The sequence below is a fragment of the Sander lucioperca genome, chromosome 4, assembly GCF_008315115.2.
Source record: "Sander lucioperca isolate FBNREF2018 chromosome 4, SLUC_FBN_1.2, whole genome shotgun sequence".
NCBI classification, from domain to species: domain Eukaryota; kingdom Metazoa; phylum Chordata; class Actinopteri; order Perciformes; family Percidae; genus Sander; species Sander lucioperca.
Genome location: NC_050176.1, coordinates 1,981,418 through 1,997,841, shown reverse-complemented (window position 1 = coordinate 1,997,841; position 16,424 = coordinate 1,981,418). Strand labels below are relative to the sequence as shown.

At 45.0% G+C, this 16,424-nt stretch overlaps 1 protein-coding gene across 2 annotated transcripts; it reads left to right on the top strand.

Annotated features, from left to right (window-relative positions):
- The first annotated feature begins 1,159 nt into the window (after positions 1-1,159).
- On the top strand, positions 1,160-9,449 carry pcdh18a (protocadherin 18a). 2 transcript variants are annotated; one of them, XM_031293609.2, is made up of 4 exons: positions 1,160-4,223; positions 4,909-4,997; positions 5,693-5,865; positions 7,798-9,449. In XM_031293609.2, exons 1-4 carry the CDS (start codon positions 1,734-1,736, stop codon positions 8,625-8,627), a joined length of 3,582 nt encoding a protein of 1,193 aa, XP_031149469.1. In that variant the 5' UTR covers positions 1,160-1,733; the 3' UTR covers positions 8,628-9,449. The 2 variants fall into 2 exon arrangements, with proteins under 2 accessions (XP_031149469.1, XP_035856532.1); XM_036000639.1 differs by having other exon boundaries at positions 1,166-4,223; positions 4,942-4,997.
- Positions 9,450-16,424: the final 6,975 nt, after the last annotated feature.

Here is a 16,424-nt window from a genome sequence, read left to right as displayed (position 1 = left end):
TGTATGAACCTGTTATTGCAGTAACTCAACTAGCTATTAGTTGAGGGCGTATTTATTTACCTCGCTGTCTCTCGTTGACGCACGCACAAGTGTATCGCAGCCTCATGCGCGCGCGCGCAATGTGTGAATGGATGTGGGGAGAGCTGCTTGGTACTCTCCAATCCCCCATGACAACTCATTTCCTCACAGTTGTGTGGTGTTCGGGGCACCGTCGGAGTCTTGTTTGGTCGGCTGTAATCGCCGGGTCTTGGTGCCAAACCAACCGCGCCAGATGGTCTCCAGAATGCACGGTCCCAGTTGTTCACATTCGTTAAACCTTGGATCTCTCTCTCTCTCTCTCTCTCTCTCTCTCTCTCTCTCTCCGTTTTATTTCCACGGCTCTGTTGCTATCTCTCTGTTGGTGCGCCTTTACATGCATGACACCCTTTTTTTCTGGGGAACTAAAATAAATGCCTGTCCGAGCTGCTGTGTTTTGGATGCTACATGCGCTCGTTATCAAAAAAAAAAAAAAAAATCCTGCGGGGAGTTTGAAGTGATGTTGAACAGATTTGTGCACGGGGACAGAGCTGTTCCTCGGCGTGACCAACTCTTTAAAGGCATTCATTACAGTCCGGCTCCCTTTCAACGCGATTCGCCACACAGCTTACCCGGCTTGTACTCCCAGAGAGACGCAGATGAGACGCATGTGAAAAAAATACATATTGCAGTCAAAACATCTAGCACAAAGTGCCTGTGCATGAAGTAGAGGGTATTCATCTGCCACTTTAAAAGAGCATTAAAAAAAGGACTAGATACAGTAAACGCTCATGGCATGCATGCATATGCCAAGGCATCCAGTGCGTCAGTCACATATAGTAGAAGTGAGTGGTGGCCAGCTGGTTATAAAAGTGTGCCCATCGAGGCTTTAGAGGTGGTGTGTGACAATGTTGGTGATTGAAGTGACTATACATTTGTCTTTTCTAATGAGAATTTAGACTCTGTGTGTCTCCATACTGTCTGGGGAGAACAGACCCGAAGCGAGAAACTCGTAAACCTTCCTGTGGTTTTATAGCAATGAAAAACGGCAGGGTAAGCTTTTTGAATGAATGTTTTTCTTCTCGAGTTTATTTTCTCCCCTGTCCATTGTAGGGGCATGGTCGTTACTCTGAAAAGTGGGGAGAGTTTACCCGACAGGGCGGGGTTTCTTTATTACCCCCCCCCCCCCCCACTTTCTCTTTTGCCTCCCGTCTTGCGCCGCCTTCTCCTCTCCTCTGGAGTTTGAGTGGCCACCAGCCAGCTTTTGATTTAAGAAGCGTTTGTCTTTCCCGGGGATGTGAATAAGGGGGGGGCCGTGGCTGTACAACTAGTTGATTTGAGGCGGGTTATTTTGGGCAAGTCTGTGTGCAGAGGCACCTCAAACGGAGAGAGGGAGCGAAGGAGAGCGCACGGCGCACAGACCAGACGCAGGGAAGAGAGGGAGAAAGGCGCACAGATTTCAGTGGCATTCAGATGGTTCTCCCGCACCCATAGACAGGCAGATAGACACACATTTGGAGCATTTCTTTTTAAATGGAAATTAGAACAACTTGAGAGAGAGCTTACATTTAACATTCTAATGTTTCGTCTCTCCTCATCGCTGCGCGGAGAGAGACATGCAGCTGCTGATTGAAGGAGCACAGCATTTAGTAAGTTGACTTGTACTGCCTTTTGGAGCTATTTTTGTGGATCGTGTTTTTGGCTTCCACAAAAAAAAAATGCAACCAGGAAAAATGAAAGGACTATTTCTGACAAGAATGTGGAAAGTTGTGGCTGTTTTGGTGCTGGCGACCCAACACGTCGCCGGAAAGACATTGAAATATCAGGTCCATGAGGAGCAGAAGGTCGGCACGGTTATTGCCCGTTTGAAAGACGATGTCGCGGACGTTCTGGCTAAACTTCCGAGCTCAGTGTCGCTCCGCTTCAGAGCTATGCAAAGAGGGAGCTCGTCTTTCCTCACGGTGCGCGAGCAGGACGGAGAAATCAGCATCAGGACCAAAATCGACCGCGAGAAACTCTGCGAAAAGAACCTCAACTGTTCCATTCAATTCGACGTGCTGACACTCCCCACGGAGCACCTGCAGCTGTTTCACGTCGAGGTGGAAGTGTTGGACATTAACGACAACGCGCCCCAGTTCGCCCGCGCCGTCATCCCCATCGAGATCTCCGAGAGCGCGGCCGTGGGAGCGCGCATTCCCCTGGACAGCGCCACAGACCCCGACGTCGGGGAGAACTCACTGTACACGTATGCCTTAGAGCCCAACAACTTCTTCAAGATTGACATCCAGTCCAGGGCGGACGGGGCTAAATATGCAGAGCTGGTGGTGCTCAGGGAGCTGGACCGGGAGGTGCGCTCCGGTTATGAACTTCAGTACACGGCCTCTGACAGGGGCGTTCCCCCGAGAACGGGCTCGACCCTCCTCAAAATCAGTGTTGCCGACTCAAACGACAACAGCCCCGTTTTTGACAAGTCATCATATGTCATTAATCTCCCAGAAAATGCACCTGTTGGCACTCTGCTCATTGACTTAAACGCCACAGACGCCGATGACGGCACCAACGCCAAAATAGTGTACTCCTTCAGCAGTCACGTGTCCCCCAAAATCATGGAGACATTCAAGATTAACCCCGACAGCGGCCGCCTGACCCTCATCAGGCGCGTGGACTATGAGGCCGTGAACTCTTATGACATCGATGTCCAAGCGCAGGACATGGGTCCCAACTCGATGCCGGCCCACTGCAAGATCCTGGTCAAAGTGGGAGACGTGAACGACAATAAACCAGACATCAGTATCAATCTCATGTCCTCTCAGGGCAACGGGGACGCGGCCTATATATCTGAGGCGTCTCCTTTGGACACCTTTGTAGCTTTGGTGAGGGTGGAGGACTTGGACGCTGGGTTAAACGGAGAGGTAGAGTGTAAACTTCACGGTCAAGGGTATTTCAAACTGCAGAAGTCCTATGAGAACAACTACATGATTTTGACCAATGTATCTCTGGACCGAGAGAAGAGGTCAGAGTTCAGTCTAACAGTGGTGGCCGAGGACCGAGGGACCCCCAGTCTCTCTACTGTCAAACATTTCACTGTGCATGTCACCGACGAAAACGACAACCCACCCCGATTTGAGAAGGGGCAATATGAGATCTTCAAATCTGAGAACAATGCCCCCGGTGCGTACCTGACGTCCATCATGGCCACCGACCCTGATCTGGACGCCAATGGGCAGGTGAGCTACTCCATCTTGGAGAACTCTGTTCACGGGAGCTCCATCTCCACCTACGTCACCATTGACCCGTCCAACGGCGCCATCTACGCGCTGCGTACGTTCGATCGGGAGGATGTTAGCCGCGTCTCCTTTGTCGTGCAAGCCAAAGACGCAGGGAAACCGTCGCTGGTCAGCAACGTCACCGTTGTCCTGAACATTCTGGATGAGAACGACAACCCCCCGGTCATCGTGGTCCCCCAGCTGTGGAACTTCACCGCTGATGTGCCCGCGTCAAAGTTCACAGACGCCGGACACTTAGTGGCGGCGATCAGGGCGACGGATCGCGACACAGGGGTCAACGCCGAGCTCATCTGCTCCATCGTCAGTGGCAACGACGAGGGCTTCTTCGTCATTGACCCGAGAACGTGTGAAATCCACGCCAACGCCAGCTTGGCCAACTTCCCCCATGAGCACGTAGAGTTGACGGTTGTGGTCAGGGATCAGGGAAGGGAGAGCCTCAGTGCTAAGGCGGCGCTGAAAATCACCCTCTATGAGAACATGGAGAACCACGTCCAGGTGATGGACCAGGGGGAGTCTTCCCTCGACGCATCCCTGATCATCATCATCTCCCTGGGTGCCATCTGCACCGTGCTCCTGGTCATCATGGTGGTGTTTGCCGCTCGCTGTAACCGCGAGAAGAAGGACAGCAGGCATTCCTACAACTGCCGGGTGGCGGAATCCACCCATCAGCACCATCCCAAGAAGCCCTCGCGCCAAATCCACAAAGGCGATATCACCCTGGTTCCCACTGTGAACGGCACCCTGCCAATCAGAGCTCACCATCGCTCACCTTCGGCCACGCCCCCCATGGACCGAGCCCAGATGGGGAGCCGGCAGAATCACCACAGCCGCCAGTCACTAAACAGCCTAGTGACCATCTCGTCCAATCACATTCCAGAGAGCTTTGCCCTGGAATTGGCACACGCAACTCCACCAGTGGAGGTGAGCACTGAGCAAGCACACACACACACACACACACACACACACACACACACACACACACACACAGAAGTAAATTATTCTCAGACATTTCAAATATGGTCCTTCAGCCCCTTTCCAAATTTTCCCTCTTACTTATTTCTCACTCTCACACACACACTCTCTCTCTCTCTCACACACACACACACACCAGCCTTTTCATCCTCACATGTCTGCCTCCGTTTGAGCAAATTAACTCATCTCCATGTGTGACAGTGACTTAATCAACACTGCCCTGTAGTTCAAACTGACTCTCATTAAAACTGTTTATGATTATAGATGTGTCTTTGTCTTTACCTTGTTTACACCCTGTCATCATTACCGCCATCCTAACCATGGCTCACCCCTCAGCCATATGTCTCCATATTCATCTAGACCCCCCCCCCCACCCCCCCACCCACACACACACACACACACACACCCTTTTCATTTTGTTTTAACATCATCCATTTTGTCTCAATCATTTTCAGCAGCCTCTCCATCATCCATTTTGTGTTTACTCATCCATTGTTTTGTCTTCTGTGTTGTCTCTCTCTCTCTTTTTTTTCTTTCCCTCTCTTCAATTTCCCATCTGTTATTCATCCACCCCTTTTCTGTTTCTTTTTGTTTGTTTTATTTTGTTTATTTTGTTATTTTTTTTTGGATGTAGCAAGTCTCACAGCTTCTGTCCATGCTCCATCAGGGCCAGTACCAGCCCAGACCCAGTTTCCGTGGCAACAAATACTCCCGCAGCTACAGGTAATTTACCCCTATCCCTCAGCCCCCCCTCCCCCCCCCACCCTCCCTAAAAAAAGATTATCGTTTGTTTACTTTTTCAACCACTTGTTTTTCATTGTGTATTACATGTTCCAACAACCTGTTGTGCGGTTTTGCCCGTCAGTTGCTCAGTCACGTGTAGATCATGGTATTGATGGCGTGTACATTTTATTATTTTCATATTCCAGTTGTTATCATACCAATGTCATTCAGTTCAAAGGTATGCAACTCATTTGTCTGACTGTCACAACAATTTTCTTGGTACTTCTTCTCATCTTATTAAAAAAACAACAGCTTTGGGGCTCACGTTGCAAAGTGTGCATCCATCATTACTTTGGTCATAATATCCCTGTATGGTCTATGGATGATAGATTTATTGATGCCCCTAGTGGCTGTTGAGATAGATTTATTGATAAGATCTACCTGAGAAGTAAGATTCATGGGCCGAGGCTTGTCTCGAGATTTGACAGATTCCTGAAGCAGCCTTAAGTATTATGTGATGGATTTATTTGCTCGTTGGTCTCCGTCCTCGTAAGGACAGATGGATTCGATCAGCCTGCGGCACACAACGCATTCAGCTTTGCATTTGCAAAATGTGATTGTGCAATATTGTTTTTAAAGATACAGAGCGATACTTTTATGTGTGTGTAATCTTTTTTCCTTCTTGTCCTCCTCAGGTATGCATTACAAGACATGGACAAGTTCAGCCTGAAGGACAGTGGCCGTGGGGACAGCGAGGCGGGGGACAGTGACTGTGACATGGGGCGGGAATCCCCCGTGGACAGACTGCTGCTGGGGGAGGGCTTTTCTGACCTGATGCACCTCGAAATGCACCATCGACTCCACCCAGGTGAGCTTCTGAGGATGTAACCCGCCCATCCCGACCCCTAGTTTTTGCACCCGCTCCTCATCACAACTTGCCAAATTGTCTCGGCTAAAGCCGCGTCGCACGCCTTACACCCTCTGCAGCAGCACCTCACACACTCACCTATCACGGTCGCACCTCAGCTTAATCCTATCTTGCAAAAGTTGTGAAGTCGTACTTTCTGATGGATTTTGTCTCAGTTTGATTAATTGTTATTCCTGACCTGTTAGAAATTAGATGTTTTTTTCTCCGATTCTGAGAGCAAAAATAAAATGAAAAATAGCACTAGCAGCGAATTAACCTGAGCTATCTTGCCCTAGACCACACCTAATGTACCTCCTGCGTGACACATTTCAGCACCATGGACAGTGTCAGGCCTAAGCCCATTATTTGTCTGTACACCTGCCTATACAGCCACTCCATTCATCCTGTTGCCAACACAATCCCCATTGTACTCGGCCCCATTCTTCCACACAGCCCTCATTTCCACGCTCGTTATCACACTGAGAGAGGTTACAGTGTGTCTGGCTGTTTGTGTTACTGTGTGTGTGTGTGTGTGTGTGTGTGTGTGCGCGTGCATGCGTGCGTGCGTTATCTGCCCCTAAGTTAGAGTTATGTCTGTAAAATCCTCCCCGGAGCGGAGATGAGTCGCCTGTCACTCATCGGTATGCGTCTCTGTGTGCTGTTTTTTTCTTTTCTTTTTTTTTTTTTACTTTCACCACCACCTCCCTCCCCCCCTTTCCCGGTGAGTGACAGTGGTGCACTTTCATGTCTGTACTGAGGAGAATTCATCGTAATTGCTTTTAGAATGATGTTATTCTCTCCCTCTCTCTCACTTACTCTGGCCCTCGCTCACTCTCTCCTACATGCCTGAGAGCTCCTCAGCATCACTCTCTCTCTCTCTCTCTCTCTCTCTCTCTCTCCTCTGTACTTGTTAATGCATTCTCCATCTTTATTGAGATGGATAAAGGGAGGGGTGGTGGTGGACATTTCTGTATCTCTTTCTTTTTTTCTCCCCTTGAGAAAGACTTGGAGGTGTTGCACCCCTCCCACCTCCCCTTCCCTTCCTCTATCTCTTATGCTAATATATTAAAAGGGAGGGGAAGGAGATAATGGGCCGAGAGGGAGGATTATCCCCGTTTCTCCTCAATAGATTTAATTTGTTTAGATTTTTCTATTTAGATGGGCAAATGTGGCTATTCATGCTAGATATGATAAAAGAACTAAACAAGCAAATCCCTGCCTCAGCCGCGTATAGTCAGGGAGACGCAGGCATGCTTGGCAGAGCAGCCACATATTACATTAACATCTGCCTGTGATGCCATTTGGGTAGAATCTTGCAATTATTCATTTATTTATCTAGCTCCTGTGCTTGTTTTTCATACCTGGCACTAGCTGGATATTTGTGCTGTACTCTGTAAATACCAATCTGGTCCTCCAAGCAGGAATATGAAGAGATCAGGAGAGAAAAAAACAAGAAAACGAACCGTTACCAACCTGCGCTGTGATGTGTGTGTTTGATATTAATGAAAGACTAAAGTGCGAAGTATTGAACAGGTTTTGTACATGTTGTATTTATAAGCTATTGGTGTACGAAAGGGTTAGTCAGACTCAACAGCATCCTTGTCCTTGTTCCCATGTTAAAAAAACACAAAATGAAAAGCACCTTGACCTACTGCTGAACTGTATTTCTCTTCAAAAACAGCACTGCCTTTCCCTCCTATACAACAGTCCCAGGATTTAGGACTTGGATTATTGAACTGTATTGACTTTTTGTTTCTACCAAAGCAACAAATATGTTGAACACACCCCAGAGTTTGTGATTTTTCTGAGTTGCTGTGATTTGCAGTCGTTCCCCGTTTTTCTCCTGCAGCTTGGACCTGCTCCTAACTCTTGTTATGTTTGTTTTTGCTTTAGCTATGCGACTGTGCACGGATGAATGTCGTGTCCTGGGACACTCTGACCAGTGCTGGATGCCCCCGCTGTCCTCGTCCGCTTCCTCTGACTACCGCAACAACATGTACATCCCAGGGGAGGAGTCCTCCCAGCAGCCCCAGCTCGACGATGACCAGTCCTCCGTTGATTCCGAGCGCCGCAAGAGCTTCTCCACTTTTGGCAAGGAGTGTGGGAACGAAGAGGCCGGCGCCGGGGGAGTTGAAGGAAGCGACGCCTGCGCGGCCGGAGGAGGGGCTGGCTCCCTCCTCACAGAGATGAACTCTGTGTTCCAGCGGCTCCTCCCCACTAACATGGACTCGTACGCAGAGTGCACCGAAACAAGCCCGCCCTCGTCCTCACTGACCACCGAGAGGGGAAGCGGGCGCGGTGGAAACATCCCAGGGAACCATAGCAACAACGCTGTTCCTCAGGACAACCGGCGAGGGTTGTTGCCAGGTGGGAAAGGTCCCGCTTACCCCCCAGGTGTGGCCGCATGGGCGGCCAATACCCACTATTTGAATCCCGGAAGTGGATGCGTGGGAGCCAATCATGTCTCCTCGTCCTCTTCCTCCTCTTCCTCCTCATCTTCCACGCCCACTTCCAACTCCACCAACGGACAGCCGCCACACCTCAAATGGCTGCCAGCCATGGAGGAAATCCCGGAGAATTACGAGGAAGACGACTTTGACGGCGTCTTCCATCAGGGTCACCCGGGCGGCAAGCGCAGCGAGAGCCGCCATGAGGCCGGCATGGACGCTAGCGAGCTGGTGCACGAGATCAACAAACTGCTGCAGGACGTCAGACAGAACTAAAGAGAGAGAGAGAGAGGAAAAAAAGAGAGAGGCATAGCATGGTTTCACATTTCACCCCCATTCTGGCAAATGCTTGTTCTTTGTGCCAACATATATAAACTTTATGATGACTGTTTTCTTGTTCACTGTAATGGTTATCTTGTTGATTTGACCAAATCTCCTCCTTTACCGCTCGGTGCGGAGAGACTCACAGAGAAAAGTCAAACACGGCACTGAAGTTAAGGTAACTTAAAGGCATTGAAGCAAGCGCTTGAAGAACAGTTGTTATTACAAGTCTCTCCGAAAGTTGCTTGAACGAGCAATTTAAAAACGGAAACCGTGCCCTTTTCTTCATTTGTAATGTTTACAGCAGCGTGAACAGACTCCACAGGGAGGAACCCACAGTTGTGTGATCTAATTTCTGCTTTTACAGTGTACAATATTGTACAGTATCTGTGGAAAAAAGGCAAACTCACTTGAATATCGTGCTTTGTCTCCTGTTTTGTTATTATGGAATGTAACTGTACAATTTGACCTTTGTATTTTAAAAATACACGCTTTTTTACTTCTATATATTTATATGTGTCCCGTGTATGTTTGTACAGAAAAAGAAAAACAAATGTCTATTTTTTATATTTGTCACTGCATGTCTTAATATCACTTAATGTGTCTCTTTTTTTCGCTGTTTATTTTATGAAAAAAACAATTGTATTTAATTTTGGTATTGAATGTGTGTGTGCGTATTCAATGTAATCACATTCCAATGCAGTTCCATGTTGGAAGTTGGTTTTGTATGGTAACATTGTGGCCATCGGGTGATAAATAAAGTGGAGGGATTCATAACAGCGTCTGAGAGTTATCATTGGTGCTACTTCTTGCAGTAATTTCCTGACTTCCTTTTTTTTATTTCTCATGTTTTCCCCACCTAGGGCGTCCATTTGCCCCTCTGTGTCTTAGCATCCCCTAATGTCCAGAAACAGAACTGCAGCACCCTCTGTCTGTGTGTGTGCACAGCTAAAAATCTTCCATGTGCTTTCTAGGCAAACCTCATTATACCACAATTCACATGCATGACTCTGCTAATAAACACGCCATTAGCTGTAAATTTAGTCCCAAATGATCTCTTTAGATTCAAAATGCATTTAGGCGTTAATTTAGTTTGAGAGTAGGGAGTCTCTGTCTCTAAGTCTCTCATCCATGACCGCATCACGGTTATGGTAAATATGCTTAACAAATGAACAGCATCTGATAATAGCTGCACATGATGAGAAATTAAAAAAGGATGATATTGTACACCGCAGCCATATGGGCTGGTAATACAATTAAATAGAAGGTGGGTAGTGAGCCCCTCCTCCCCTGCCCTGCCCTGCTCTCACTCACTCACTCACTCTGCCGATGTTTGACTTGGGGATAACACACTCGTGAGCAAGACACACACAGTTTAGCCACACACAGTCAGGAGAAAATAGAATATTGAGTTGTGCTTAAAGTGTGAAACTTCAACAACTGGGGCTAAATGAAGCAATTAACCTCATGAGACAGAGCTTTGGCAAGGTAAAGGTTAGAATTTGCATATACACACACACACACACACGCACACAAGCACTAAGCAGACACACACATTCGCACACCCGCAAAACAAAATCACACGTACTTATAGACACACATGAGAACATACAGTAGAAAGGCAGATGCATGTGAAAACGCACACACACACTCACACAAACACACTTCAATGTCACAAGCACATGCAAACACTTAATAATGAGCTTGTTTGTCTTCATCATTAAAGAGGCCAAGCCTCAATAAACAACAAGCACTGGCTGTGTGTGAGTGAAGGAAGGAAGCTAAAGCATGCTAGGTGCTAAATTAGCCTCCTGTAAGCTAGCTTAAAGGGATATTTCACCGCTGGAAAGATGAATATGAATTTAAATGAAGTCATTTATGTAGTAGAAATGTGAATTTCTTTTTAGAAATTGGTGCCTCCTAGACCGAGAAAAGCCATAAAATGTGTTTTTGGCTCATGTGGATGAAAGACAACAACTCCCAGAGTGCACTTGCTTCGCTTCCCTATCAGACCACTCCCAAGCCACGCCTACCGGTTACAGAGAGCAGTCAAGTGGGTTTTATTGTCATTTCAACCATATACACTGTATATAGTGAAATAAAACAATGTTTCACCGTGGCTCAAGTGGTGTTACACATTTAAAATATATAAAAACGAGATTTTATAAAAACAACATTTTATAAAAACGACATTATATAAAAATCACTTTATATTAAAACGACATAAAAATCACTTTATATTAAAACGACATACGAGACAGGGTACATTTAGTGCACACACATTATAGACTATACATATCTAAAGTGCAATTACTACTTAAAGTAGAGCATTTAATATTACTGCATTCAGTAATGCAGTTAGGGAGCTAATACTCTGCTGATGGATATCTACGAGATTTGGTCAGAAAATGATGTAACTGCCTCAAAGGAATAGTTCTAGTGTGAAAATATGCTTTATGTTAGATAACAAGATTGAGATAAAGATAAAGATTGATGCCACTCTCGTTCGGTAAATATGAAGCTAAAGCCTTAGCTTAGCATAAAGACTTAAAACTGAGGGGGAGAGGGGGAACTAGCCTGGCTCTGTTCAAAGGCTACCAGGCCCTCTAAAGTTCAGTAATTAACATGTTAAAGTTTACATGCTAGTATCCCCATTTCCAGTTTTCATGCTATGCTAAGCTAGCTGGCTGTAGCTTCATATTTTGCAGACACACATGAGAGTGGTATCAATCTTGTCGTCTAAAACTCGACAATAATGCGAATGAGCATATTTCCCAAAATGTCAAACTATTGCTTTAACCAAGTTAAGCTTTAGCAATATGAACCCGGGTAACATGAGACATGTACAATTTCACAAAGCAGTATAAGCGGCATATACAGTCTTTCATCAAGTGTGTGTGTGTGTGTGTGTGTGTGTGATTTCAAAATTAGATTGGCAATGCATGATGGATGGTCTTTAGCAACAACACATTTCTGTGGCATAGGGTAATGGTGTGTGTAATAGAAAAAAAAAAAAAACCTCTCCTGGTGAAAGATCCGGTAGTGCTCATTTATTATTACTCAGGTAATTAATTGTAAACAAATACAACAGTGGCACTGATATGATGTTGAAATATGAACTCCAGCTCATTATTGTCACAACAAATCCACCAATAAATTGTGTGTCAGTCTCACTTGCTTTTCACTCACTTTTCTTCATTCTGAAACCTGCTCTCCTCCATCTTCTCTCTCTCTCTCTCTCCCCCCTGTATACCTCCATATCTCGCTCTCATCTTGAGGCTATTTCTGTCTGTCCATCTGTCTGTTTAAGACACACACACACACACACACACACACACACACACACACACATAAATATTCTCCTTCACACACACAAACATGCACAGCTCATATCACAATCCTGTGTTCCCGTCCACAGTATAACGTGTAATGCTCCTCTCTATTTCATCTTTACTCATCTTGTCACTGTCTGATTCCTTCCTAATCGTTAAAGATGCAGTAGGTAAGACTTATAAAACTAACTTTCTGTCATATTTGCTGAAACTGACCCTATGTTCAAGTAGAACTACATGAAGCAGGTCATTAAAAACAAAAATCCAGCTCCTCTGGCACCACCTACAGCCTGTAGTGTGATTTGGAAAAATCCACCGCTCCCTGTTCAGATGCACCAATCAGGGCCAGGGGGGGTGTCTAACTGCGTGTCAATCACTGCTCAGGCACATGCATTCATTCTCCCTTGTGGGGGGAGGGGCTTAGGAGACCGTTTTGGGCTTTAGCAGAAAGGGGGGAGGGACTGAGAAGTTGTCAATGTTCAAATTCTTTGGCTAAGTCCTGGATCTTCACAATCCTACCTACTCAGCACCTTTAATTTGCTAATGCTTTTCCTATTTACATCACTGGGACACAAGTATTAAGTCGCTCCTATTATAGCCTTACTTATTTCTTTTAGTGTGTTTTAGACAAACTCCTTAACAAGCCCCAAACTCCCTCCTAATATCATTTGCTTCCCAGAATGTTCTGATTGTTACGATGACAGGAAATTAAGAAGGTGAGGGCATGTGCGTGTGTTACGTGGGGTTATTGGATCTGCTGACATGAAGTCAGCTCTCATCTGAAGTCAAACACCGCGCTGACCATCACTGGTGTGAGGAAAACAGGATATTGGCAAGCCTGTAATATAAACAGAGCGCAGGTGTTGTGTACACCACAGCAAGTCACTGTGATAATACTGTTTTATATATCTTGGACCTTATTGCTTAAAAACTTTTATATAAAATAATTCTTTGCAGCTGGTTCTGTTATAGTATCTTTCTATTTAGACAGATAGATAGATACTTTATTCATCCCGAGGGAAATTTTAGGCATCCAGTAGCTTAGACAACCATAACACAACAAACACATATACACATATATCTCACATACATAAAAATCAATCACAGAAATTTACAGAGTTAACAATTTGTGAAGTGATTACAAAGGTCTGGTATGGACTGTCCATGTGATGCAATGACCATGATAAGGTGCTATGGTAGAGTGTGTGCAATGGTGGTAGTGCAAAAGTGAACAGTGCAGGGATTGAACAGTGCAATAGCTTATTATTAAATATTAACTATGACTATGAAAAGACAAGAATGTAAACATAATATAATTGCTTGACAAACAAGAAAGACATTTGTATTTCTTAATTCACTCATTCATGTGTGGCAGGGGCTTTCTTGTCCACCAGCCTTCCAATCCTTAAAATGGAGGAATAATATGCAGCTTAAAGGCAAGTGCAGCCTGAGAGACTCCACTCGGGGGTGAAAAAAAAACCTTTTTGATTGTCAGGCTAGCTGCTACCTTTACTTGACCTCAATACCAACTTTTTAAGTAAGTGGAGAAGGAAAAAGGACAGAGATGAACATCCCAGGTATAAGCATCAGGTTGGAAATGATGAAGACGATGATGGTTTAGAAAGTGCTTCCAAAACTTTTGCTGTCATGAAATGTCCCGCCCACCACGAAGGACAGAAGGCTCTCTTGATCTATACACAAGGTAGGCGTCTTTTGACTTGACTAGCATGTTTGCTTTATGGTCTTCACTATTCTTTCTTTGTTTTCCTGTCAAAAGTCTGTCCATCTCTGTACTTTTGTCATTTTGTTTGTGTCTGAAACGCCGCAGCCCAAACTATTAGAGATAAAAGGCCATGAGGCCTTCCTTCCTGTGCAAATTCTGACCAGACAACAAAAAGAACATTTTTGATTATCGGAATTTCTTTTTTTTCTTTTTTTTTTTCTTTATTTGGTTAATCACTGGTTCCTAACCTGATTGGCTGTGACCCCTCACTAACAAAGCAGTATATGCTTGCAACCTGTTTTTTTTCTCTTCTCACATTGTTTAATTTGAATGATTTGTAGAGGCCTAAAAAGAAAACAAGAAAAGATCATGTTCCTTTAATCATATTGGGATGAATTATAGAGTGTGGTCTAGACCTACTCTATCTGTAAAGTGTCTCGAGATAACTCTTGTTATGATTTGATACTATAAATAAAATTGAATTGAATTGAATTGAATTGAGTTCCCCCAAATTAAGAATCCACCGAGTGAAGTGTTGAATTATATTTTCCGGAATTTGATCAATGAACATGACTGCTGTTTAAAGGCCTTCTCCACACTGTCAGAAATAACACATTGGTAACAAAATGTCCTTTAAAGGTCCAGTGTGTAAAGTCTTTAGTTGTTCATTATCAAAATCTGTGTTGCCCGTTCACAAACTTGTCCTTTTTCATGAATATTTACCACCACCATCAATTCCAAGTATTCCTATTGGCTTGAAATTTTACATTTGCATTTGCATGAACTGGGGCAGACTCTCCATATTCATGCGCCATCTTGAAATACGTTAGCCGGTATGGGACATACAGGACATACTGCGCCGCCTTTCGTAATACGTACTTTGAACTGCGTGGCGCAAGACAGTCGATTGCGATATATGATCTCAACCCTATGCCGCGGAAGCCGGAGCTGGGAATGACGTCATACCCGAATTGAATGCGTTCTATTTAAAAGTCGGATTTTCATTGTTTTCATTAGCTCTAGCCCGGTTAGCTATTGTTAGCAATACCAGTTGATAACAACGCATTATGCCGTTTTTTGTGCATGCAAACAGTGTAGCAACATGTCCACAGATAGAAGTTGGACATGCCTGTGTGAACGACTTAGTGACACAAATAAGACAGAAGTGCTTATAACTTTATGTTACTGCAGCTTTCACAACTGTTGATACAGGGGGCAGCCATGTTGGATTTTGAACTCGGGCTACTGCGAGGTTGTCCGAGTTCCGAGCTCGTAAATCCGAGGTCAGGGGTCGTGTTTCCGACTTTGACCTCGTTAAAACCGAGTTCCAAGGTAAATAGAACGCGGCACTAGACCTTTAAAGTAGTGAAATCTAACAAACTGTGGAAACGGCTTCTAAAATACAGACCATGTGTACATGTGTAATTGTTTCTTTATCATTACCAAATGAATCAGACCGTTTCCACAGCAGACATTTTGACTTGTCATGATGACAGGAAGAGCAGAGGTGTTACTGACAACACTAACGATGGCTCTGGTACGGCAATTAAGGCAATGCAATTAGCAACGTTATTAGTCATCAGTTATTAGTAAGTGTGAAGTGCCTGCTTTAAAAAAGGTGTTCTCAACTTACAATGCGTTTCATTCCACATTTACAACTTAGGTATTTTGACTACACGTACACTTACACCAAACTACTGAAAGATGTGAATGAAAACTATACATTATTGTTAGGTATAGGTGCAGTTTAGTGTCCCAAATTCCCCATACAATGTCCTTAATTAATTATGAACCTGCTAAACCACCTGTGCTACCCTAACCCTAACCCTAACCCTTACCTGTCTCAAATAAGATCCTCATCATTTGGGACACTCAGTTTTTGGAAAATAATTTGGGACACTAAACTGCATGTATACCTTATTGTTGTTGATCCAAACACATTTTTGTAACACATCCAACCATTTTAACAATATGCTCTGAAGACGATTGTACGTGCCCAACTGAATACTGAATGAAACATGTCTTCCACTCTGAGTGACTTAGGTTGTGAAGCCATTAGAAAAATGATTTGTCCAGCAGATGGCACTGTGGGACCTGTATTCTAACAGCAGGGGGGATATGCTTTTACAACGCTCCACTCCCGACCTTAAGATAGTGCCACGGCATCAACAAGGGCTGCTGAAGAGCTGTGGAGAGAGGGAGGGGAAAAGGCTAGGGCTGACTCATTTTGTCAGTCTAATTGTATCTTGGTTGGTTTATGCACCTACAGGTTTTTTGTCCCCCTTTGATTTCATGCTGCCAGGACATGTGAGATGTTAATTCCTTTTGTGCATTTGCGCTCATCGTTGTGGCCATAACACGTGGATGTGTGTGAATGAGAGCTTGTTTATGTGCCTGTGTGAAGCATGTGGGCATGTTAGTGTGGGTCTTTTCATGTGTGTGTCTGTGTGTGCGTGCGTGTGTTTGCGTGTGTGTATGTATTAGGAGTTGTGTGTGTTTGCTGTACTCTCACCCTCTAATAGATATCCCCATCCAGCTTACCATTTAGAATTGGAGAGCAGCCAGCTGTAGAACACTCACCCTCACCAACTCTCTCTCTCTCTCTCTCTCTCTCTCTCTCTCTCTCTCTCTCTCTCTTTCTCTCTCTCTCTCTCTCTCTCTCTTTCTCTCCTGCTGTCTCTTATCCTGTCTCCCTTT